The 27,811-nt window shown below is 37.5% G+C and overlaps 1 protein-coding gene across 1 annotated transcript in view; it reads right to left on the bottom strand.

Annotated features, from left to right (window-relative positions):
* Positions 1-4,043: 4,043 nt before the first annotated feature.
* The window catches only part of nrg2b (neuregulin 2b), a gene marked incomplete at its 5' end in the record, with an annotated part of 134,634 nt that continues 110,866 nt past the window's right edge, over positions 4,044-27,811 (bottom strand). Inside the window, 6 exons of the mRNA XM_079839277.1 lie at positions 4,044-6,565; positions 11,304-11,528; positions 12,047-12,180; positions 14,612-14,735; positions 16,418-16,520; positions 23,863-23,886. Coding sequence (XP_079695403.1) covers positions 5,920-6,565; positions 11,304-11,528; positions 12,047-12,180; positions 14,612-14,735; positions 16,418-16,520; positions 23,863-23,886 — 1,256 coding nt within the window. The 3' untranslated portion in view covers positions 4,044-5,919. The remainder of the gene's footprint in view (positions 6,566-11,303; positions 11,529-12,046; positions 12,181-14,611; positions 14,736-16,417; positions 16,521-23,862; positions 23,887-27,811) is intronic.

Here is a 27,811-nt window from a genome sequence, read left to right as displayed (position 1 = left end):
AAAAAAAATATTGGTTTACTTTTTTCCCGCGAGGCCACACACTCTCTGAAAGGACCATATTTGGCTCGAGAGCCGCTTCCGAACAGTGGAAAATCAGCTGTCAATCAAAACGCACGCGACCCATAGCAACGCGTTATGGCAACGCCTCAACAGAAATTGTCCGACTTTTGAGCCTTTCGTTACTATTGTATGCATTGTCATGTTATAATAATCACATTTATTTAGTTTTATTGACCACGATATTATCATTGATATTTGTCTGAGAGGGGCACTTTTGATTCATTTTGAAAAAGGGCAGGGGCTCGAGCACCCAAAGCCCCCCCCCCCTCTGCACGTGCCTGGTCTTCAATAGTGGCAATAAATGTTGCATGCATTGCAAAAATTAATATCTCAGTATTTTTTCAATTTTAGTTTTCCAATACAAATATTTCAACATTTGAATCAAAATACATTTACTTTATATTATATCTTAAAACATTTAACAACATTAAGTGAGTTTAGTTTATGCTTAAAACAAGAACAAATCTGTCAGTGAGTTATGAAAACGTCCCTTTGAATTGAGCTGATTTCTCTGAGCCAAAGGGCAGATATTTATTCTTGTTAAGCATAAACTCATAAACCTGATCTTATCTTCACATAAAACAAGACTTCATATTTTATGTCATTTTGTATATCCGGCCAATACATCTTGATTTAAGAATCTTTTGACATTTGCACTGGAAAACAAGACAAAAATACACATCCCTTTTTTTGCAGTGTGAATTTGAATGAATTAATAATGGATATCTGTTGGAAGTGGTATTTTCAAACTGTTTTCAATACAACACATTGTGTTTCTCCCTTAAATAAAAAAAATCCTTAATTAAAATGAGCTAAAGCAACACAATTGCTATACATTTTGTCCTAACTTAATTTGATTGTGTTCAATCCACTTAAATATAAGTCAAATTGAAGTTTACTTAACCCGTTTGTGTTGAGATTACATGAATGATTTGTGTTGCATTAACTGGAACTGGGCGGGGCTTGTTAGTTCCCAGCATGCTTTGCACATGGCTAAATCAAGTAAATGTGGTTATTTGATGTATTTTTGAGCAAGATGAGAAAGGGGAGACTGGATTGTGTTTAATATTCAATTATGTTGGAATTATTAGAACAATTTCAATTAGGGTTACCATTGAGGAGAAGAGATTTGCTTAGGCACACTAAAACAACTAGGGCCCTATCTTGCACCCAGCGCAATTGACTTTGTACACCGACGCATGTGTCATTCCTATTTTGCACCCGCGCAAAGCGCGCTTTTCCCTCCACAGAAGCACGCCGCTAAACTAGTGAATGCACTTGCGCTCCCTGGGCGGTTCAGCGCAAAAAAGGAGGCGTGTTCCGGCGCAAACAATCCCTGGTGCTATTTTGCTGTTTCATTAAACAATTGCGCCACTGACCAGAAAAAACCTAGTCTAAAGTCAGTGGCGCGTTGCGCGTTGTTCATTATGCTATTTTAAGGGCGCATGCTTGACCATAATGTATAGCGTGCACAACGCGCATACACTTTGCTCATGTAATCTACACAGATGCAACAGTTATTTTTGCAAATCATAAATTGTTACACTAAAAAAATATTAACACATGAGATATCTTCATCTTCATCCGTCATATGACGGAAATCATTGTGGTGTGCCACGAAGATGTGAAAAAATAGGCATAAATCTAGCTTACAAATGATTCAGGCTAATTGTAATAATTAAGGATAAGACCTGTTTGCCCAATAGTGGCAAGACATATATGTATATAAGGACATCTGACAAATTGGTTTGTCCGTCAAGAACCAGGAACAAAAATCGACTGAAAAACTGAAAAAACTGAAAGACTGAAAAAAAAAAGACTGTGAAATCACCTTTACCATAATGTACAACATTACAACTTCACTTCTCTGTCTTTCACTGCTCTACAAGAACATCAGTCTCCTCGGCTGTGAACCGCTCCTGGCGTGCGCCTGGTAAATACGCCATAATAATAGCAATCCATAATGGAACTTGCGCACCTGCTTTTAAAGGGAATGTTGGATGACGCTCGGATTGGTTTATTCACGTTACGCCCAAACCACACCTATGAATAATGAAGCTACTTCAGACCAACCCATTTTAGATTTGCGCCGGGCGCAAGAGCCATTTATCCCGCCGGGAAAATAGCAACAGCGCCGAGACCCGCCCACAAAGTTACTTGCGCTTCGCGTTTTTACACTTGCGTTTCAGATCGTTAAAATAGGGCCCCTAATGTCATAATGACTTTGCTGAAAGAGCACAAGAATGTGTGCTGTTACTATCTAAAAGTTTGACAACTATAGCTAGTGTAGTATTATAAATCAAATGTGTAACATTAAAATGTATGAATTTGAAGAGGATGAATGAATATATGAAATGAATGCCTGAATCATGGAGCCATATAAAAATCACTTTGAGACTACTTAATTAAATCACTTAAAATGTATTCATTCTATGATGTTGAGGTTACATGAACAAATTATGTTTGTTTAACTTAATTGATTCATGTGGGACCTGATGTACACAATTAAATCATGTAAATCCAACACACTTTTTTTTCAGTGTAGAGAACATATTGACTTTTTCTCCCTTCATCTCATTCCTTACATTTTCTTGAATTGGTCTTAAAAGGTCTTTAATTTAATTTAAAATCTTACATTTACCTTCATAAAACCTGCAGAAACCCTGGTAACAGAACATTGAGTTTCTCTCTTGCTTTGTTGTATAGGCTATATATATATATATATATATATATATATATATATATATATATATATATATATATATATATATATATATATATATATATATATATATATATATATATATATATATATATATATATATATATATATATATATAAACATGGTAACATTTTACAGTAAGGTTCATTAGTTAACAGTAGTTAACTACATTAGTTAACATGAACTAATAATTAACTGCACTTATAAAGCATTTATTTATCTTTGTTAATGTTCATTTCAACATTTACTAATGCATTATTCAAATCTTGTTAACATTAGTAAATACACTGTGAAATGAACAAACCATGAACAGCTGGATTTTTATTATTAACAAAGATGAACAAATATAGTAACAAATGTACTGCTCATGGTTAGTTCATGTTAGTTTATACATTAACTAATAAAACCTTATTGTAAAGTGTTACCTTATTTCTTTTCCTCAGAAATAACTTTGTGTACATCTCCTCTGTGTATGTGTTCAGACTTCCAATGTTTTTGGAAATTATTTTCATTGCTCTTTTTGGGCTGAGGAATTCATAGCACTTTTATCTCTAAAGATTAAGGAACAAACGGCTCCTCATGATATGATCCAGGCCTGTAACCACCACAGACGCCAAAGAGGACGCACACTCTCTGATATTAAAATGAGGTGTTGCTCAATATAGGTTTTTCTATGGCCAATTGTTAAAGGATTAGTTCACCATAAAATGAAAATTTCCCCAATGCCACCCAAGATGTTCATGTGTTTCTGTCTTCAGTCGAAAAGAAAATATTTTGAAGAAAAGATTCCAGGATTTTTCATCATATAATGGTTTTCAATTGCAATCAAAATGCTGAAGATCCAAATCAATGCAGTTTCAAAGCGCTTCGATGGGCTCCAGAGGCTCTGCGTGATCCCAGATGAGGAATAGGGTCTTATCTAGCGAAGCGATCAGCCATTTCCCAAAAAAACTTTTCATTTAATATACTTTTTAACCTAAATTGCTCATCTTGTGCCGCTCTGCGACGTGCTAAGGATGACGTAATAAATTACTAATAATTTTTTTTTTCGACTGAAGAAAGAAAGACATCTTGGATGAGATGGTGGTGAGTAAATTATCAGGAAATTTTCATTTTGGGGTGAACTAATCCTTAATATTTTACCTTCAGCCCCCTAAAATTGAACATTTGGTTGCATCCTTGGCAAAATATGTTATTATAAAGACACATATCGTTCAGCAAAAAAAAAGAAAAGAGAAAAGAACCAGACATACATCCCGATGACTTCATTTTTTAAAATGGTAGGAATTAAGATTTATTTTTTTCCATATGAACAAGTGGTTTGATTTTATTAGATTTTTTTTACAAGTACTATTTTTTGAGAAAACTTGCAAAAATTTCTAGCATATTCCAAGTCAAGAATGAACATGAAAAAAGGGGATTTATTGCTGAATGTCAAATGAAAACTACACTTTCACCGTGTGAATACGACTCAGTTGCTGCGGTTACCATGCACCCATCTATCTGAACCACTAGAACATGCAGATGGAGGGACGCCTTCACAGGCAGAGAGGAAGAACAGAAGAAACAGAGAGAGTAAGACAGGAAGAAAATCAATCCGTGAGACGGGTGGTGCTTTAAACGACAGTGTGCACACAGAATGAATCTTGATCGTGTGTGTGTGTGTGTGTGTGTGTGTGCGTGTCTAAGTGTAAGTGTGCGGGTGGCGGGTTTGTCTCGTCAAATGTAGTTGTAGGTTGCTGGGCTCTGGAAGGAGGGGTTTACGCTTTATCAACCACCTAGAGTAGCACGTCTAGTAGCCGTACACGCATAGCTTCGACTTGCATACAGCACGGACTTGGAACGACCCCACCGAAAAACAAAACGAAACAAAGCCGGCAAAACATGGAGCGTTCGCAGACAAACACACCTGGTCGTATCGCTCCTCATAGTCTTCCCAGCATGACGCAGACACGACGGGCAGTAATGGATCTGTTTTATGAGTAATGCAGATTTCGATGAAAAGTCCTGAGACACAGTGCGGCTTAAAGCTGCTGGCATAGGAATGGGAACGTGTGGGAGAGAGATGTAGGTCCGTGTAGGCTAGAATCAGGCTGGATTGGTTCCTCCGCAGGCCAATGACTACACAAGGAAGGAAGGTTACAGTGCAATGAGCTCGTGTCACCACTAGGGGTCGGTCCGGTTGAACCCATTAGCGCTAACCCGGTGACGTAACAGAGCTCCCTTTCGACAAAGCCAACATCCTAAAAAGAGTACAAGCATACGTATATACACACACTCACGCGCTCGAAACGTTAACCTGAAGACGAACACAACGCGAACGCACGAACGGAACGTGTTCTTGCACGAAACTGCGCACACAAAGACGCGTACGTATACACTGAGGTTCAACGATACTCTCACGCACACACGGACAGAAGTGTAAACACATTCATTGGACGTACAGACCACCGTTTTGAAAACCCTGAACACCAGGGCCGATACTGCGACCCAGCGTCATGCCCTGTGAACTCCTGCGTACCTCTGTTTCCATGGAAACAATATGCGACGACCAGTTGAGAGAAAGGAAAACGGAACGTAGAAACCAAAGTCGCGAGCGAACGAACGAACCCGCATCCGAGGTCGGGTTATGTGCGCGTGTGAATCCTACTCATGTAAACAAACACCTTACACAGAAGTGACTTGATATTGCATGGTGTCTGAATAATATCACAGTTCAAATGGGGAGATCCTGAACGAACGGAAACAAACGAACAAAGAAAAAAAAAAACGTGTCTATAAAACCCAAGAGTCTGTTCTTAAGAAAGGCTACAAAAAGTCAACTGAACCTCCCTCGTCGGCAAACAGCAAAAGGCACCACAATATTATTCTATTTCTAACTCGTGAAAAAATTGGCACGTAATTCTTCTTCATAATGCTGTAAATCAAAAAAAGGAATTACATATAAATAGTTTTCCCCCTATAAAAAAAGTCTTTGCTGCTAGCTAGTAGACAATTTTTGCTGAAATGAAAATAAATATTTCATTTGTTTAGAATATCTGTCTGTTATATAAAATAAAAAATATTTCTCATAGGTGCAGGTCTATAGCATATCATTTGTTTTTCACGCCCAGTCCTTGCTCTCGTTGCGCTCTTTTTTAAAGGGGTGCATTGTCCGGTCTGGACCGCGACTGCGACAGTTTGTTGGCCTGCACGGTGCCACGGGAGCCAGAGCGTCCCGTGTGGCTGAAAGTCCGCATGTCGTTGGGTCGGTAGATGGTGGCCGGTTCGGTGGCGTTCATGTTCTGCATACTGAGAAACGGCGTGCTCTCGCCGTGGCCGAGGTCGCCCACCTCGTCGTCCTCCCACTCGCTGTCTGAGAGGCAGCTTTGAGAGCTGTAGTTCCTGGGGCCCGGCGCCTGCTGCGCCACGTGCCCGTTGAACCGCGACCTCCTCCGCCAACGCCGCCCGCTGCCGCTCCTCTTCTGCTGCTCCCGGGAGGACATGTACTCCTGCGTGGTCTCGTAATCCTCGTCGTCCACGAAGCGGTACGGGCTGGACGGGAGGGAGCCCGTGCTGTCGGCGGCGTAGTACGGCCGCCGGGACCGCCGGTAGCGGTGCAGGAGGGGCTGGCCGTCGCCGGGCGAGTAGGCCGCCATCGCCACGGCCGAGGCGGCGGGCGGCAGGGAGAGGGCGTGGCTGGCGTTGGGTGTGGTGATCTGAAAGGTAGGCACCTGCGGGGGCAGTGAGGAGTGAAAGTCCACCGGAGACAGACGCGCCGGCGTGGTCAGAGCAGACACGTACCTGCGAAGAATCAAAAACACAGTTAAAAAACTGCCATATTATGAAATATTATTATTAATGTGTTTAAACAGTCCCTCCGGAAAAACGCGATTATGCGATCGCATGATTGAATGCATAATCAGCCAAAGTCCGCATATTTATGCAGAGGGCGCATTTTTTCAAATACGCCGCACTTTCGCAGTGTAAATTGCCTATTTCCGCGTGTAAAATATGCGGGGCTAGCATGCTTTCATAATCCCTGCATTTTTGTTGCAAAAAAGTCATATATATTAGCAGAAATTTGAAAAATGTTCGTTTACTTCACACAAGAGCCGCCATTTCCCCCGATTGCCATGGGAACGTTATGAAGTGACGTAATTACCTGACGTGAACTTCATCGAAAAGCTGAAAACCCTGTGATGAAACCATAGATATCGGTGAAACCATGATGAAGCATTTTCTTCTTCAACAAAAATAACAGCAAAAGACCGCGCAAAGCAGTTTCCCGGTGTGTTGACCGATTTCAAAAAACAGCATCATGAAGCTTCGAAGCGTTATGAATCAGTGAGTCGATTCAGCGGTTTGGATCGCCAAAGTCACGTATTTCAGCAGTTTGACACGCGATCTGAATCATGAATCGCCTCGCTGATTCATAACGCTTCGAAGCTTTATGATGCTGTTTTTTGAAATCGGTCATCACTATATAAGTCGTTATTTAGGGTTTAGCACAAAAACTATTCTCATGGCTTCATAAAGTTATTGTAGAACCACTGTAGTGAGATGGACTTTGTAACGACGTCTTTAGTGCCTTTTATGGGTCTTGAGAGTGAACCGTGCATTGTGCCAATGGAGGCCTTTCAGACCCATCAGATTTCAACTAAAATATCTTCATTTCTGTTCCGATGATGAACGGAGGTCTGACGGGTGTCGAACGACATGAGGGGAAGTGATTAATGACAGAATTTTCATTTTTGGGTGAACTAACCCTTTAAGAGATTGCACTTTGTGCATTGGAAGCACTCAAATGTCTGTTTTGTATAGCTACTGTTTTGTAGAAAATAGTTATTTTCTTAATTTTTTCAGAAGTTGTAGCATATTCCTTTTGTAGCTACAGAACTTGTTTGACTCAATGTTTTGTAAATTTGAGCCATGTGTTAAGGTCTTCAATAAAACAAGATGAGAACTTAAATATTCCCAGCACTTTCTGTGATGTAGTGCTTTTTTTTCTCTTTTTCATCAAACCGCAGTTTTTGCAAGTTCCCACAATTTTATTGCACAAAATTGCATAAATGTCCCGCATTTTCCATCGCATTTTTTAAGAAAACGTGCTGCATAATCAAGGATTTTTGCCCGCAACAATGACTAAAAAAGCAGCATTTTTCTGGAAGGACTGTTTAAAAATGAAATGTATTCCTGTGATGCAAAGCTGAATATCAGCATCATTACTCCAGTCTTCAGTGTCACGTGATCCTTCAGAAATCAATCTAATATGATGATTTGCTGCTCAAGAAACATTATTGTTATCAGTTCTGCAAACAGTTGTGCTGCTTCATATTTTTGTGGAAACAAAACAAGTATTCTTTTATACTTAAATGAACAGCATTTATTTGAAATAGAAATCTTTGGAGTCATAAATGCATTTACTGTCACTTTTGTAGATCCATTTAATGCATTCCAGCTGAATAAAAGTGTTAAAGGGGTGGTTGCATGCGATGTCACTTTTTAAACTTTAGTTAGTGTGTAATGTTGCTGCTTGAGCATAAACAGTATCTGCAAAGTTACAGCGCTGAAAGTTCAATGCAAACGGAGATATTGTCTTTTAAAGTTATGGCAGTTTATTGCCTACAAAAACGGCCGGTTTGGACTACAACAAGCTTCTACCCGGGTTGGTGACATCATAAACCCTTGCTATTAACATAAACACTGCCCCCGCGAACACGCAACAAAGTGGGCGAGGCCACGTCGCAGTCATTATGAAAGAGAGAGAGCTGTTGCAGAACTACAAACTACATTTGGCCATCTAACCAATCTAAGACCATTGCGTTTTTCGGAGGGATGGGCTTCACAGAAGCAGGAAGCAAACGAGCCATTCAAAGGACAGTGGAGACAGCGGTGTGGAATAAAGGCAAAATATTTTTAAAAAATGGCGTTTAAAAAAAAAGAAGTATTATGACATGTTATTCTGCACCCCATAAACACAACCAAGCCTAGAAAAAAAACACGGAACCACCCCTTTAAAGGGAAAATTCTTCCAAAAATGAAAATTTACACCTAAACCTGCATGAAGTTCTTTCTTCTGTTGAACACACAGGAAGATATTCTGAAGAATGCTACCAACATTCTTCAAAATATCTTCTTTTGTGTTTCATAAAGAAATGAATAAAGGTTTGGAACAACTTGAGGGTGAGTGATAATTTACTGAATCAGCTTGTTTACATGAACCATCCAAACAAAACAATTCATGAAAATGAATCTGACTTTCCAAAGCTACTTTAGACAGTAAAGGCTTTAACCCCTAGGCGTCTGAGCTGTTTTGGGGCCCTTTAGAAGTTGACATGCTCTGACGTTTGTGTTTTTTTCAGTTGCTTATAAACACATTAATGGCAAAAGTGTAATTACACTGTATTCAGCACAAACTGGGCTACCATAATATGAGAGCAACATGTATGCACATGCTTGTATTTTTGAGAGAAAAATGTTTATGCATGGTTTTTGAGAAAACAAAAAATTTGTTTTAAAATTAAGGCCTCAAAACACACAATAGATATGTGTCCACAAGTCTTTTGACTAATGTTTGTATTTGCCTAGAGTTTTTGCTTCAAACTGATGTGAGAATCATTGAGCCTACTCATTCATATAAAACAATACACTGATTTCGAATTTGTAAGACAGTTTTTCTTCACAAAGCCCGTATGCGAGGAGGCGTGATATCTAACGAATAATGATGGAGATCACCTGAGAGGACAAAAGAACATAATAGCCCACATAATGAGCTGCATAATGAATTAGCTTAATTCAGCTGTGTGACAGAGAGCAACAGGACATATATTATATATTGTACTTATCTAGTAAATGCATCTTGATTTAAGAATGTTTCAATATTTAGACTAGAAACAAGACAAAAATTACTAAGAGCATTTTTATACATTTTTCATACTATTTTTTATGTTTTTGAAAGTAGTCTCATGCTAAAAAATTAAATAATAAATAATTAAAATTAAAATACAATTTATACAAAAAATCACTTTAAAGAAAGCAATTCACTTTCTACAAAACAAAACAAAAATCACTTTCTACAAAACTAAACTCCAGAATCATTTATTTAGAATTTAGTCAACAAAGGCCTATTATATTTTAAATTATCAAAAGATTTGACTACACTGAAAAACACAGCTCCGTTGTGAATGCCCGATCCGAGCGGCCGTGCGTATTTGCATTCTGTGAGTGAGATTCCTCCCCTGTGGGCGGGTTGATAACATGCAGAACAGCTCCTACTACTGGCTGTAGTCTCTAGCCTCTGGCCAAAAATCCTCCGATGACGCAAAATGATGATATTTGCGTCATCTGAGGATTTTTTCCAGAAATAAACTGCATAATTCTCTCGTCTCAGGGGGACATGAGGGGGGAAAGTACCATAATTCGAATATACTACCGGGTTTCTACTGATACAAAGCTTAATGCTAAATCACTGAAGTAACCCTTTAAGTGAATGTAAATATCTGCATTATTAGCCTAATATAAGAATCAGTGGAGTATACGTCATACAGTGAAGAATATGTAGTTTTATTTTTTCATGGGATTATTCAATTTCTTACTTGAATGCTGTTTTTAGGCATACCTACTTTACCTGGACATTTTAAAGCAATTAGCATATTTTTTATTATTTTATTTTATTGTTTATTTTTTGTATGCTGATGTTATCATTGCCTTCTGCAATAAAATAAACATGATTCAAGGAAAACAAATCAAAATAAATGTTATTTACAGAGGTGGATGTGTGATATAGCTAGAGCAAAAATATGTAGTATTGCAAAAAAAATTATATATTTTTTTGTAAAAAGATAACTTAATTCAACAGCCTTTGTAGCAATGTCATTAAAAAAAAAAAAAAAAAAATTATATATATATATATATATATATATATATATATATATATATATATATATATATATATATATATATATATATATATATATATATATCTTTACAAACAAATATCTTGGTTACTGAGGCATAAACAATGTAAGTGAATGAGATCAAATGTTGAAGGCCATAGGGTCAGCCATCAAACACTGAACTGGACTAGATCCAAAAAGCAACAGTATGAACACAAAGGGGTCTGAGACCACATTCCTACTAAAGTGGACCAAAAAAGGATCCGAGTCCTCTTTCAGGTACAGGGACGGTGTGAGTGTGAAGAGAACTGGGTCCTTTTTCACTTGGTTCACCTCTTGGTCCACTTAAAGGAGTCTGAGTTTGGTTCTTTTAAAGAGGATCCAAGTGTGAAAACACCCTTAAAAAAACAGTGTAGTAGTTGCTTTGCTACAAATGAGGAACATGACAAAGTTAGCTACAAACCGTTAAGCTACTGCCACTGAAAATAATCCGAGATCTGCTTATGGTTCAACACCAAATATCAAATGACTGATAAAATAAAGCTTACACACTTCCTTGTGTGATTGAACCAACTGGACACTCAGCATACTTTTGATTTCACAACAAATATGCAGAGTGACTTTACAGCTCTTCTATGGCTCACCTGTCACTGTGAGGCGAGTCCCGCAGGGAGTCATAAGAGTCTCCGTACTGTAGGGGGCACTGTGTAGTTTCAGGATAACCACAGTATGCTGCACGCCGGGCACGAGCCTCCATACACGCCGGGCTGCTGCATTTACTGGTGCCAACAGAGGAGGAGAGCGCCCCCGACTGGCAGTCCGAGTGTATGCTGTCCGTCCGCTCCATACTCCATGTGCGCTCCTCGTGCCTGAGAGGCAGCAAAAAGGGGAGTACAAAATATGTGAGAGAAGTATATGTAAGGGATATAAATATATGCACAACTGTTTTCAACATTGATCATAATAATAAATGCTTCTTGAGCAGCAAATCAGCCTATTAGAATGATTTCTGAAGAATCATGTGACACTGAAGACTGGAGTAATGATCACAGGAATAAATTTCATTATAAAATATATAACAATAGAAAACAGTTATTTTAAACTGCAATAATATTTCACAATATTACAGCTTTTACTGTGTTTTTGATCAAATAAATTGGTGAGAAGAAGAGACTTCTTCCAAAAATATAACTTTTGACCACAAGTTTGCATGTGTATATATTAATTTATATATTTTAAGGAATGGATGAGAAAAATAAAATATAAATGTACGTAAATGGTTTTGTTAGTTGGGCTGGTGAATGAACAAATAAATAGACAGATGGCCAGAGAATATATGTCAAGGATCAAAATATGGATATATTGACAGAGGAATGAAAGTCAGTACCGGTGACTGGAAGCGTGAGAAGCTGTAGAGGTGTGGTGAGATCGTGACGACATTCGGCTGCCCGAGAAATTGCCTGATGTCTCCGTTCCGTGTCGTACTACTCGTTCAGTTGCTGGGACATTCTTCGATATATACTGCAATAAAAAGAGTATCATGAGATTTGTTGCTCATTGTTGCTTTCACACCAAATTTGAAGAATGCGTATGTCATCAAGCACCACAGGAATCTGTTTAACACTTATTACAAAATATGTAATCAATAGGGGTGTAACGGTACACAAAACTGACGGTTCGGTACGTACCTCGGTTTTGAAGTCACGGTTCGGTACAGGTTCGGCACAGCAGTTTTACAAAATTGCTTTTTATTTATTTTTATTAAACAGTGGTTTACTGAAAAATTGTCCTTAAATTAATTAAATTATAACTAAAAGATTCTTAAAGGGTTAGTTCACCCAATAATGAAAATTCTGTCATTAATGACTTCCCCTCATGTCGTTCGACACCCGTCAGACCTTTCGTTCATCTTCGGAACAGAAATGAAGATATTTTAGTTGTAATCTGATGGCTCTGAAAGGCCTCCATTGGCACAATGCACTTTACACTCTCAAGACCCTTAAAAGGTACTAAAGACGTCGTTACAAAGTCCATCTCACTACAGTGGTTCTACAATAACTTTATGAATCGGCGATAATAGTTTTTGTGCGCAAAAAAACCCTAAATAACGACTTACATAGTGATGACGATTTCAAAACACGGCCTCATGAAGCTTCGAAGCGTTATGAATCAGTGAGTCGAATCATGATTCGAACTGCTGAAATTTGGCGATTCAAACTGCTGAATCGACTCGCTGATTCATAACGCTTCGAAGCTTCATGATGCCTTGTTTTGAAATCGTCATCACTATATAAGTCGTTATTTAGTTTTTTTTTGCGCACAAAAACTATTATCGCCGATTCATAAAGTTATTGTAGAACCACTGTAGTGAGATGGACTTTGTAACGACGTCTTTAGTACCTTTTAAGGGTCTTGAGAGTGAACCGTGCATTGTGCCAATGGAGGCCTATCAGAGCCATCAGATTTCAACTAAAATATCTTCATTTGTGTTCTGAAGATGAACGGAGGTCTGACGGGTGTCGAACGACATGAGGGTGTTATTAATGACAGAATTTTCATTTTTGGGTGAACTAACCCTTTAAAGATAATGCTGTAAACTATATAGGGAGCCCTTACTATTAAAGGTTAACAACAGAGCCCACACTATTAGCCTAAATTCAGCTGCTATTCATTTTTATTTTATTTTATTGTATTTTAGTGACGTGTGGCCAAGTATGGTGGCCCATACTTGGAATATGTGCTCTGCATTTAACCCATCCAAGTGCACACACACAGTAGTGAACACACACCCGGAGCAGTGGGCAGCCATATTGCTGCGGCGCCCGGGGAGCAGTTGGAGGTTCGGTGCCTTGCTCAAGGGTCTCACCTCAGTCGTGGTATTGAGGGTGGAGGAGGGCGCTGGTTATTCACTCCCCCCACCGACAATTCCTGCCGGACCTGAGACTCAAACCCGCAACCTTCCGGTTACAAGTCCGACTCTCTAACCATTAGGCTGCCCCTTTTTTTAAATATAATTTTTTTTATTTTAGATATGATAATCAACACTCAAATAACATAATACGCAAACATTTAAACTTCATATAAGGCAGTTTTTGCATTAATTCGTTTTTTTTTTTCTCCAATTCGTTGTTGAAATATAATCATTTATACACAGGCTGTCATTTTCATGACAGATGTATTTAAACATAGACAAGACATCACTAACAGGTTAAGTAGAATATAATGATTATATAGGCTAATATAGTGCATTTATTTAGCGAAATAGTTGATTTCTCCAGTGAACTAACAGCTGTGGACACTGAATGACTGCCTGAGGTAAATGTGATGCTATGACATTGTTTACAAGCTGTTTTAATATTGACGTCTTTCCGCGGTTGAAACACTGATTGAGCGATTACACCACATATGATACGCTTCAGTAAATTGTAATGTATCCTCAACATACCTTAAGATATTAATTCACGTTTATTCTTTAGGAAGAGATGATTGCGATCGCGTTCACCCGCGCACGCCGCGGCCGCTTGAACTGACACATTAAAGAGCGTCAAAACGGCATTTATCATTGACTGAATACTTAATATGTTCGTGTGGGAACTAGGATTGAAGTATGTGCACACATGCACCGTACCGAAAGCCCTGTACCGAAACGGTACGGTACGAATCTGGTACGAATACGCCTACTGTTACACCCCTATAATCAACAGAAGCCTTTTCAAATACACTGGACTTTAATATCTTTAAATCAAATCGAATCAAATCAAACCCAAATCTATGGTTTGCATCAAAAGCCTATAGATTAAAAGCAACATTATACAAAAGCAATCTGCATCAGAACATTAGTTAACTTGTGTGGATCATCACGCCTTCAATTCTAAAGATACTAAATACTAAATCCTCAAAATGCACAAATGAATATATCAGCCTACTGGAAATGAGATGCAGACAAACTCACATCCACCATGGGGATTTCCTCAGGGCCAGGACCAGGATGGTTGGGACCGTTGGCCAGCATGCGGTTCGGATGCTCCGCACACATGTTCTGGTGCAGGTGGTTATGCATCTTCTTCCTTTGTTTCCTGAAGAAAGATGCAATCTGATCTGTGATCTATACCATTACAGACTCTGATATTCAAAACAGGAAATGACCAAGTATCTACAGTTAAGATGTAGGGGAGAGCGGGGCACAACCTAACGCTTTTTGACTTTCTCAGTTTGTGTAAATCCACTTGGGGTTCAGAGTATTTATTTTTTATCACATTAATTTCACACATGTCTAGTACAATTATGTGGTTTTGTTTCATTAATACAGTGTATACTTTTTTCTTGATTTACCCAGAAAGAATGGAAGTGAAATGTGACAACATGCCCCATAGGTGGGGTACATTGTAACATGTGGTGGGGCACATTGTAACATGACCAAATGACAGCTTAAAATGTTACCTGATATAATCAAAAAAAAAATACAAGACAAACTAAAATATTTTGTCAACAAAATACAATTATTAACTTTTTAAAATAAAATAATGGCATATTTTAATCATTAAAAATATAAGCATTTTTGAGTTTGACTACAAACACATCGCTAAATACAGCTATACAGCATAGTTCAAAACATAATAATAATGAATAATTTCTGAACATTAACTCTCAGTCATTATTCATCATTTTCTCATGGTTTCTCAAAAGAATTCATAAAAGTATAAAATATAATGTCATATTTCTAATAGGGGCTCATTGTAACAGTGTTAACATACACCACCTGCACAACTGGGATTTAAACCGCGGCTCGTGTCTTCTGCTGGTTAGATCAGCATTAAAGAACGATAATCAACTGTTAAATAATAGATATAAGATTAAAATAATATCGGATTTGTCATATTCTTAATAAACACAAAAAACAGATATGAAAACTAAACTTAAGTAAGAAATTTACTTTTGCTATGGTTAAATACATGTTCAGTAATATCTTCCAGAGATTTTTTAATTTTGGCGCAAATTTTTCTCTAAATAATGTTGATATGGCAACTAGTAAGTACACTAAGTTTCGTCATTCTGGCATGTGTGGAAAGGGTTAAAACATGTGTGTTACAACTAACCCTGCGTTAGGTTGTGCCCCGCGCTCCCCTACTAGCCTCCTGATCACTGATTTTTAATATTTTAAAATATTTAATTCATTGAATTATCTGAAAATATGCATTGCCGTATGATCGTATAATTTAACTTTATTTGGTTTGAATAGTTTTTTTGTTGATTTGATTTTTTTATTTATTAAATATATACAATTATGTACAGTATTTTATAATAAAAACTATTATTATAACTATTATTCTAGTGATTCAAAGCTGAATTTTCAGCATCATTACATCAGCGTCACATGATCCTTCAGAAATCATGTTGATTTGCTGCTCAATAAATATTTCGTATTATCATCAGTGTTGAAAACAGTTGTGCTGCTTAATATTGTTGTGGATTTTTTTCAGGATTTTTTGATTAATAGAAAGTTCAAAAAACAACATTTATTAAAAATAGAAAACGTTTGCAACATTTTAAATGTATGTCACTACATTGTGATCAATTTAATGCATCCTTGGTGAATTAAAAGTATTAATTTCTTTCACAAAACAAAGAAAAAATCTATAATAATATACCCCAAAATACAGCGTGATTTTTGCTACTTTCACCCAAGGGTGTGCTTTTTAATTTAATGTGTGAATGTGCACAGCTCTTTCTGGCGATCAGTAAAGTTCCCGGGGCTTACTTGGTTTTGCAGTATGCCACCACGCACACGATGCCAACCACCAGCAGTGCCACGCAGATGCCCGTTATCGTCAGCACGCGTTTTTGGTACAGCTCCTCAGCCTCTGAAGAAACGAGAGCCATGGACAAGCACACGCATATGCACAGACGCAGACACAGAGACAAACACACATGTACACGATGGCCATTGAACACAAAGACACACACACACACATACAAAACACACAACCGCTGCATCAGTGGCAGCCTTTAAACCATGTCAAACTAACCCATTCAGCCTAAAACACTTTCTACATTTCATCATTTTTTACAGTAGTAAACAGTCATATTTGTCACTTCTAAGCAGTCTCGTTTACTTAAAGGGATCGTTCACCCAAACATTGGAATTCTGTCATCATTTACTCACCCTCATGTCATTGCAAACCTGAATTATTTTCTTTCTTCTGTGGAACAGAGAAGGAGATGTTTAAAAGAGCAAAACCCAAGCTGTAATGCTGCCTTCACGTGCTATCGGAATTATCATAAATACGAGTTTCCTTAAAAATGGGACATGAACGCCCTCTCAAATCACATTTACCACTGGGAAGCTCGGGATAATTTTGATATACCGGAGTTTCCTAGTTGGGAGAACTTTCAATTTTAAACATGGCGGAGGGCGAAGGGGAGAACGATTGCTGCTGTAACTGCTACATCGCCTTGTCTTGTGGTTAAAGTAGTGCATATTTACATATTTGAAGCGTATTTTATGTTTTATAAACAGCAAAAATGGCCTGCATTTGAACAGAATTCCAGAATCGTCAGCATGCTATCTAGATGTTTATGGTAGTCAATGAAAGGGACACTCAGTGCCAGCCCAACCTAATAAGTGATATAAGCAGTTGCATAGGGCCCCCGTTGCCACCAGGGGGCCCCACACCAGGCATCAAGAGTTATGCATACATTTAATAAAGTTTGCTTGTGCAAGTCGTGTGCGTTAATGTTTGAAAATGAAGATGCGGCGACACCATCAATCTGGTGTAGAGAGAGTAGGAAAATACAGAAAAAAGTGAACAATAGTGTTACATTTAAGATATTGGTAAAATGGCGGTTGCTGCATCATGTCTTGTTGGTTTAATTCACGAGCATTCACGAGTGCTTTGAAGACGATGTGCCATGGTATCAGTGTCGTGCATGGTAGGGATGGGCGTATAGATATATCGATACTGACGTGAGCATCGAAAAGTATCGATACTCAAATAAAAATATCGATACTAATGTGGGTTTTTTTCGGTAATTTTGTTTATTTAAAGAGATTATTTTATGCATACAATACAAATGTTATGTATGTTATGAAATCTATGTTACTGCATAGTTGTGTAGTATAGGACTATTTTCCTGCTCATGTGAACCGTGATCTGAACGCACGCAAATGCTGCAAGACCGAACCAGTCAATCACAGAGAGAGCGTTCGCACACTGATGAGAGCTGCGTTTCCCAAAACTATCATAAGAAACCATTGATGCTTTTGGAAACACAGCCCAGAACAATACTCATGAGAAGTCAAAAAACATATGTTTGAGTTATTTCACAATAAACTAATAGAAATTGTAGCTTACATAGTGCAATTACACTCTTTAAATGTAATGTGAAAAGTTGATATTGATCATGTTCTATTCTGTAACTAATGTTAAGATAAATCATGTCAGAATAAAAAGGTTGCATTTTATGGGTGTAACATCCTGTCACTGGCAGTCCCCATTACTAGTAACTAGTATTTGTACATTTCCATGGTTACCACAAGTAAACGTATTTTAACCACGTGTAAACAAAAATATGATCTAATAAGTTGCAATTAAGGCGTATTGAAAATACCGTTCAAATATGATGTTAAGTGAGTATCTTTACCCATTTTACTCGTAGTAATTTTAATAATTTATTAAATTTAATAATTCAAAAGTTCAGTTTAGAAGTATCGTATCGGTATCGATATCAGTGATACTGGCCTTGAAAGTATCGGTATCATATCGAGTGGTATCGTCCATCCCTAGTGCATGGCATTGTTATCGTGGGCATACGTTAATAATTCTAGATACCTTAATATCCAAATTGATTAGATTTTTAGAATGCATATTAACTTCTTTTGCATCAATTCAGTGCAATTCTACAATACTGCGTATAAATTCGATCTGGTTTTCGCATTGAATGTTGATACATTTATCTAAAAGCAATCATTCAAATCTTCAAAGATTTTAAAAGTTGCATAAGTAAAGATATCTTCATATTATATCTTGAAAGATAAATATATGAATACAATTCGGTCAAACTTTGCAATAAGGTGTCAGTGTAGGGTGTGTACGTTGGAATGGGTTTGTGGTGGTTAGGTGAAACTGTAGGTAGTGGGGCCCCCTTTTGGAAATCTGTTTAGGGCCCCCAAAATGCTAGGGCCCGCCCTGGGGACACTAAATATTATTTTCGCTCTAATAAGAATTTCCCAATAAATAGGCATGAATAAACATCCTCCCTGAATCTTGTCCTTTCCGAAAAAAAGCACTTGAATGCGACAAAATCATAAATCACTTAAAACTTCAGAAGTGGGAAGTAGCACATTTCTGATAGCACATGAAGGCAGTATAAGTTCCATATAATACAAGTGAATGGAGTCTTGGTCGGTCGAGCAAAATTTTCAGTAAATAACAACATCAGAAGCAATCATACGGCTTCAGAATACTTGGAAAATCATAAAATATGAACTACTTTTATGATGCTTTCATGGAACTTTTTTGGCATGTTTGGAGCTTGTCAGCCCCTAGTCTCGCGTGTACAGCAAAAACTGGTGTTAAATTAACACTCCTCAGAGTTTATTTGACTCCACACTCAAGAGTGTTAAAAGTAACTCTGAAGCAGTGTTAAAGTTAATGAGATAATTAAGAGATTAATTTAGTGATTACTGACCATTGGTGATGAACACCTGAAGATAACAAGCAGACTTGCTGAAGGAAAGAGTCACAATTTCTAACTAACATAAACACTGATCACCATAATGTCGAGCAAGATTTTCAGTGAATAACAACATCCGAAGCTATCGTACGGCTTCAGAATACTTGGAAAACAGTGCGCAAAAAATATGCTACAAAACTACTTTTATGATGCTTTCATGGTGCTTTTTTGTTGCTGTTGTCATTTATGGGGTTAAAAGCTCCATTTACTTCCATTGTGTGGAACAAAGTAAATGGGGACTTGGTCTGTCAAGCAAGATTTTCAATTGATAACATCCGATGCTATTGTACGGCTTCAGAATACTTGGAAAATAGTGCATAAAACATATGCTACAAAACTACTTTTATGATGCTTTCATGGTACTTTTCTGTCATTTTTTTGAGCTTGTCAGCTCCAGTCCCCATTCACTTTCATTGTGTGGAACAAAGCAGCTTGGACATTCTGATAAACATCTCCTTTTGCATTTCATGGAAGAAAGAAAGTCATACAGAGTGACAAGGGTCTTGTCAATAATGTCTTTTTTTTGGGTTAACAATCCTTTAAATCTAAAAACGAGGTGAGGTGCATAAGATGTCATTCTAAAAACATTTCAGATGGCTGATATCAGGTGCTCGGCAGCATGGGAAGGGCACAGCTGTGGTGCTTTCTCTGTCTGCCAGGGTTTCACATAAAGCACATTATGCTGAAACAGTGGGAGAACTTTTGGCTACCTCCAGGACTGAAACCATCCTGTGAAACACTGGAAACTCAAGTTTTTTGGCTAGAAGTGTTTATAAAATGAAATCTCTGCCCCTCTGAAAGCACATGACATGCATTATTCTATATATAATCCTGTGACGTCTGAGCTCTCATGTCTTGCATAAAGCATGCCTGTAAAATAGAGTTAAAACACACAAACTGCTTTTTCTATAAGAGCTGTTCAGAGAGGGTTGTTCATAAAACCAGTCAAATTCCAAAAGGACATATTTACTTTTCTTAAAGCAGATTCCTGATCTTATTGTGAATGATTCATCAGTGCACATTGTGTTAAAGAAATAATATTATTATAGCAGAGATTTCATTATAATTTGCTCTGCCTCTTTTCAATACACATTTAATTTATTGTTTTACTCTGACTTATCACATTACAAGTTGCAACCCATTCTCACTCCCAAGGTGTCAAAAACTGAAGTATGGTCAAAATGAAACCCTAGACGTCATAGTATCGTATATTCTGTGTATACTCTTTTGAGTCTGTTCTTCACACAAATCAATCGTTTGGCCACAGAACCTTTGGAATATTTGTTCTTTTTGAGTAAATCATATCCTGCACTCTCAGGAAAAAAAGGTCACTGGGGTGGTACCTTTTCAAAACGGTACATCTTTGTACCTGAATAGTGCACATTGGTCCCTCAAAGGTACATATTGGTTCCAAAAGTGTACATATTAGTACCTAAATGGTACATATTAGAACCTTTTTGAAGGGTACCGTCCCACTGACAGTTTTTGTACCTTTTTTCCTGAGAGTGTGTTTTATATTTTTATATAATAAGTGAGGCTGGGTTATGTGTTCAAACCTGTCTAAATAGTGTAAATAAAATTATGCTGACTGATTAAATTGAGAATCACAGCCCAACATTTCATAATGGTAAAACGTCATCATTGAAATCAATGGAGTTCCCTGCTCATTAATAGCGGCTTAATTGTGACGCGGAAGACACTTGACCATACAGTTTTTGACGCTTTGGGAGTGAGAATGGGTTGCAAATAAATAATATCACACTACAAATACATTTCAACCAAAAGTCAACTATTTCATGTTGACTTTAAAACTGATTGGAGAGTGAAAATCACACATTTTGACCAACTTTAAGAGCAAACCAAAGAATGATTTGGATAAAATGAACAGGTTTTATGAAGACCCTCTATACAGATGCCTTGAACACAGTTTTATATCTGGGTCTGATTTTTGAAAAGAGAATATTCGAAACATCCTCTGGGGTGCTGAACGTGGGCAGCAACAGAGGAAGCATACAGAACATGAAGGGAGGGAACGAAAAAACGGACGGGAGGAAGGAGAGAAGAGAATTGAGGGCCAAACAGTAGAGGGATGAGTGTGTAATAAAAGAGAAACGCAGGGGGGAGAGGGGGGCGGTTGAGTCAGACACTGATATCGCATTGCATGCTTGTTACAGGAAACAGAGATCAGAGTACACGAAGAAAGAGAAAGAGAGAGAGAGAGAGAGAGAGAGAGAGAGAGAGGGAGAGAGAGAACGGAGAGCGAGATGTACCCAGACCAACGGCTAATGTACTCTAGTGGTGCAGACAAGGAGACAGAGAAGAGATGGGCAACACTCATTTTACCCCTCACTCGGCTCCCTGATACGTACTTTGTATGTAAATGAAAATTGAAACGACGCTTTCTTTAAAATCAGGTTCTTAATCAGTATATTTGTGTTGTTTTCCAGGGGGAAAAAAAGCTTAATGAATAAACATCCATAAATGTACTTGAGAAGCAAAATAAAACATTATATTATAAAATAACAATTTAAAAAATGTGATGTAAAGCTGAATTTTCAGCATCACTACCTCTATCTTCAGTGTCACACGATCCTTCAGAAATCAAGACTAATATTTTTATGGAAACCGTGATAGACTACCTTTTAAAAATTCCACAAAAAAATATTAATCAGCAATGTTTTCAACATTGATAAGAACTATTTTAATAATTAAGCACCAAATCCGCATATTAGAATGATTTCTGACAGCTTCGCCATCACAGGAATAAATTACATTTTAAAATATATTTAAATATAATTATTATTTTTTTAATATTTAAAAAGAGAATTCATTCAATAACATAAAATCTTAACATTTTTATTATTGTACACTCTAAAAAAAATGCTGGGATAAAAACAAAATGCACTCAAAAAAATCATCCTTGTTCACATATACTTAAAAAACTCATGTAACTAAATTTACTTAGATTTACTGAGTTGTTTCTAAAAAAAATGAGTATTGTCAGCTTTACTTAATAAGTGTTAGTTCGGTCAGCTTAACATTGCTGAGTGAAACGTACAAACTGGGCAGTGGATCTGTAGTTCCCAGCATGCTTTGCAAGGGACTGCATTAGGAGAGTAAATTTAGGAATTAAAGTGTTATTTTATCTTTTTCAGTAAAGGGAAAAATGTTGTTAGTTTATGTTAGTGTTATGCGCAGTTATGTTGGACATTTAGAGGAGTTTCTGTAATTTTGTGGTTACCATTATGCAGAAGAGTGGTGCCTGTGTTTAGGCTGTGGACACTCATACACTCATTTATTGGATGGACTTCCCGTTCTCAATTAAGTTATTTTTTTATTTTGTTTCTAAAATTATGATTTTTGTTAAATTGAATAGTTCTCCACTTACACTTGAAGAGCAAGTAGTTAATTTAATAAGGTAAATTAAATCAATAAATATGTTCACCTAACATAATAAACTTTTATAAATTTAACATAACATTATTAAGTGAACTGCACATAAACATATTATGTAACAGTGACAAATTCAAATGGTTTGTATTTACTTAAAGGAAATTTGTTCATATAACTAAATTGTTATTTGTAAAAATGACTCAATATAGTTATGTGGAACCACTTGTCGCAGCTTTTTAAAGTAAATTCAACAAATGATTTTTTTGAGTGTGGACTAACCCAGCATTTGGGTTGTTTTAACCCAGCGATTGGATTGTTTTAAGCAAACATTTAACCCAACCACTGGGTTAAAACAAGCCAATTGCTGGGTTAGTCCATTTACAACCCAACTTGGGTTATTTTTAACCCAGCATTTTATTTTTCTCACCCCATTTGCAATTCTAAAAGATTGAAATTGAGGTTTAAATAAGACAAAATCTTTAATGAAAAAATATATACTGAGGTTTAAATAAGAAAAAATCTTTCATCATTAAAACATCTTTATGTTTGGATATTTTAACTGGGAAACAAGTCAAAAACACTGGTTAGGAAATGAGTGAAGAGTTACAAATGATTTCTTTAACAAGTGTGTAGATTTGAGAATTTATAACAGAAATAAGCCACGGACAGCTGTGGTAAAATCACTGTAACGCCTGGCCTTGAGTGGCTTATGGTGTTTTTTAATAAAAGACACGATTGATCGATGAATTGCAACATTTCTTATAATAATAATGATAATCAAGGTTGCCAAGAATTGTCACCGTAGAATTCAACTGATATACGTTCACAGAATCGGAAATATGCGTTTTATACTATTAATATCGATGTTCCTGCCTGACGTGTTTCATATTCCTAAAATGAGTGTTGCTTTGTCAGAACTGAAAAAAGTAAATCAGAAGCTGGGAATGTATTTGCTTGTTCAAATATAGGACAGAGAAAATAGAACGAGACGAGTTCTTATGTGAATATGCTTAAACTATGCCATCAAATGATGTCATGATCCTAATCTAAAGAATCAAACAAATAATAACTTCATACCCATGATTTCAATTCCAAGATGCTCTGCCAATGCAGAAAGTTGACAATGTAAAAATAGAAAAAAAGAAAAAACAAGAAAACAGGTTTCAGGTAAAAATGTCCACTTGGTCAGATAGAGGCGGTTCACTAGAATGCGATCAGTGGTGTTGTTTGGTTGGTTTGTTTTTGAGACACTGAGGTGAGTGACTTTACGTTCCAGTAACAGACAGACAATGCAGACACACACTGGCCAACTCCATATTCCCCATAAAATGGAAACAAAATGAACAAAAACACCAGTAAACAAACAACAACACGCCTTTCTGCTTCATCACATGTAAGCAAACGTACAAAATGCATGCAGACACATAGACAGCCACACTTACTGCCATATTTACTAGACCTCATTTCTGGTTTAAGGTTAAGAAAAAAACAAAAACAAACAAACAAACAAACAAAACCATTAAACAGAAAAGCACAATGTACAACACAAAAAGACTCACAAGAAGTACAGATGAATGTAGACACAACTAATGTCGTTTCTAATGATTTATATGCAAAATGACAAACAGATGGCTTTTGTTAAGTCACAATATTACATTTTTCATGTATGTTTTTCAACTTCCACTGCAAATGCATAAACACACCTACGGCATGCGTGATACTGGCAATGGCAATACTCCTCTAGCGATCTACCGCTGTTTGGAAAACAGTGGTTCTAGAGGTCAAAGGTTAGAGGTCATGCATCATGCCTCAGGCTCCGAAGCATCGATATTTTCTCAACAACCAGAACTTCATATGAATGTTCCAGGTTCAAAGCAAGTTAGGATTTACCAACAGCATCTGTGGAAATAATTTCTTAAGAATAAAAGTTTCGAAAGGGGGTTTTCGCAGTGATGCCATAGAAGAGCTTTCAATAGTTCTTAAAAAAACAAACATTTTCTTTCTTTAGGCCCCGATATACTTATCGTAAAGTTCTTATTCGCTCTTCATTTTCGGGTAAAACGACGGTCGAAAATACACTGAGCGCAGCGTTTAGATTAATATGTAAATATGTGCTGCACGCTTTCCTCTCAATAACAAAATAAACACGCAACAAAATTGAGAAAACAGCCACCATTTTTTTAAATAAAGCATCTGATCATTAGCCTGGATGCCAGCCGCCCACAACATTTGAGTTCGGGAAATTCGGTCTGGACTTGATCCGTTGTGGAGCAACTATGCCCGACCAGGAGCTGTTCGGACCAATCAAATTGTCAGGGCGGGCTTTATACAATGATGGACAGATGATAAACAGTAACGTAATCATCAACATCACTAAAGAGCGCTTGGGTTGAATTTGTTCTAATCCTAAACGGAGAACTTGTTTGTATATGCCTTCACATTTACTATTTCTCTCAAAAATTATGAATGTTTTGGTAAGTACTCCGTGTGTGAATGCCTGTTATTTACATTGCTTCTTCCGATCTCTTATATTGGGCACTTTTTGGGTGAAACACTCAGTTTCAGTCAATCTCATGTCAATCTTGAGTGCCTATAGAGTAGCACTGCATCCTTCATATCTCCGAAAAGTCTTTAGTTTTATTATATTTATAAAAGAAAGATACGCTGTACCGAGTCTTTCCGGAAAAACCAGAGAGGCTGGAGGCGTATCATGTGGGCGGAGCTAAAGAATCACGAGCGTGCGCAGCGATTGCGCTGAGACCTGAGAAAGCTGTGACATCCTTAAACATGGAAAAAACGTTTTCCTAAATAAACCATGGAGATCAATCGGATTTAGAGGCTGAAATTGAACAGGAGAAGCAGCAACGACTACAGCAGGAAGTCTCAATGGTATGTACTGTAAAACGTATAACTTACAATGGTAACGTTACCTGCTTATAGTGGCTTGTCATGCGCGAGTTTTGCAACATGTGAGTGTGTTTACTCATGGTTTATGAGGACATAATTTGATTTATGGATTATTGTATGCGATTTTATGTTAGCAGTAGCAAGCGGTAACAGACTAGTGCGTGTTTACATAGAACAATGGAATAGTAGCGCATTTGAATGAACGAGTCGATAGCTAACAACACAAAGACATTTGAAGCAGTTTTACTCACCGCCTGCTTCCAACCTTAATCGCTGAAATCCGGAGTTGAACTGGGCCTTGTTTATAAAACGATCGTCGCCGAAATGCAGGGGTCCCATTAACGCTGGGTTCTTTGGGAAGCTGTACAGGGTTGTCTTGGGTTTCCCGGACAACCAAAAACACACATATTTGTTGACATTGTTGATTTCGTCCTATGACTGCAGTGGAGCCAGCTTCCCTAAAGCCGAGCACAGCGCTATAATGGGCGTGCATTTGCTCTCTCGTTCTAGTCGCCCGTACGGCCTGTACAAGGACATTCCGCCCCATCTGACGTCACATATAACCATACTCGGAAAAAACTTTCCGAAACGTATGAGAAACTGGAAGGAGTATTTTTGGCACAGAAATACTCCATCAAACGTCCAACTTTTTTTTTTTTTTACTTTGTCTTTAACAGTGTAAAAAGCTCACTATGCATGAAACAGCATTTCACCCCCCCCTTTAAATTGTCTTATTCTTACTGTTGACATTGAAAATGATGCATGTGTTTTTCTGAGGGATTGCCGTTTTGACAGTTTCCACCTGGACATATGGTCATATTTGCTAATTATCTTTAATGTATTTGATCTGATTCTTTTTTACAACACCGGTAAAGATCGTTTACACTCATCTTCTTCTTCTACTTCTTCCAGTGTGCGTGCAGTTGAGTTCTGTTGACAAATAATGTTATGCGTCGCTCCGCTGCTCTGATTGGTTGTAGGTCTATCCAATTGAGGTCTTTCCTGGTTCGGTTGAAACACGCCCCATAATCACAACCCAATGGAGCAGACTCAGACTAGAATTGAGTATGACGACGTCAGGCTATCTGATCATACCAACGAGGATATGTTTGCACAAGCTCTGCAATTCGGCACTCTAGTAAAGTCACGTCACGTTTATTTATACAATAGATCGCTTACAATCAAGCAGCTTTACTGTATGAAAAACAGTATCTCGTTTCATCAGAAGTACAACTTCATTTTCTACAATAAAGCAGCTCGTGTGTTCATGTTTTCACTTGCAGACGTCTGACCTCAACGGACTCAATTTAAGAAATTAACTGGAAAAGATTTCCATGTGAAACAAGGCGGAGCCTCAGCACACACCTCCCTATTACTTAATCATCACGGACCAATGGTTGTACCAGCTAGAGTGAACTTTTCCGGAAAGTTTGCTTTGGCAAGCTGTTTCGAACTCCCAAAGAAGTTCGTTTGGCTTGATTTTGTTCGAAATGGCGTCACATCAGTTCGTTCTTCAATTTCACTTGAAGTATATCGGGGCCTTTAGTGTGAAGATAATTTTAAAATTTGAAAGAACCTTTTTTCCATTATCTTTCCATTATGACTCAGTGTTTCTTCTTTATGCTTTGAACAGCAGCTACGCCAATTATTATTTTCCTGTTCTGTTTAATCTCGGGACGCCCATCCCAAAGGTAACTAGAAAGTCCGTCAGCTCCAGTCTGGATCCAGTCCCTCATAAAGACTGCAGATGACCAACACCTGTGAAGAGACGACTCAACTCCTGGAGGACTTCAGATGACGCAGCTCTGCATCAACACGCACCCATGCTCAATTCTATAGACCCTAATCATTAACATGTATTCTGATTTCACTTATTTCTGTGCCTTAATTTAATTATTATATTGATTAAAAATACATTTTCCTAATACAATGTGGACAAATCACTTTAAATTGTAATGTAGACACATGCATTTTCTGTGAAGCTGCTTTGAAACGATATGTATTGTAAAAGCGCTATACAAATACATGTGAATTGAACTTTTTTGTGGAATGCAAAGGTTCCAATGATGTTAAAGGTTCTTCATGGAACAATCAATGACAGGAGGGCATCTAACATCTA

The sequence above is a fragment of the Gobio gobio genome (genome assembly GCF_949357685.1).
Source record: "Gobio gobio genome assembly, chromosome: 16".
NCBI lineage: Eukaryota > Metazoa > Chordata > Actinopteri > Cypriniformes > Gobionidae > Gobio > Gobio gobio.
Note: the sequence above shows the minus strand (reverse complement) of the source record. Positions and strands in the feature narration are given on the sequence as shown.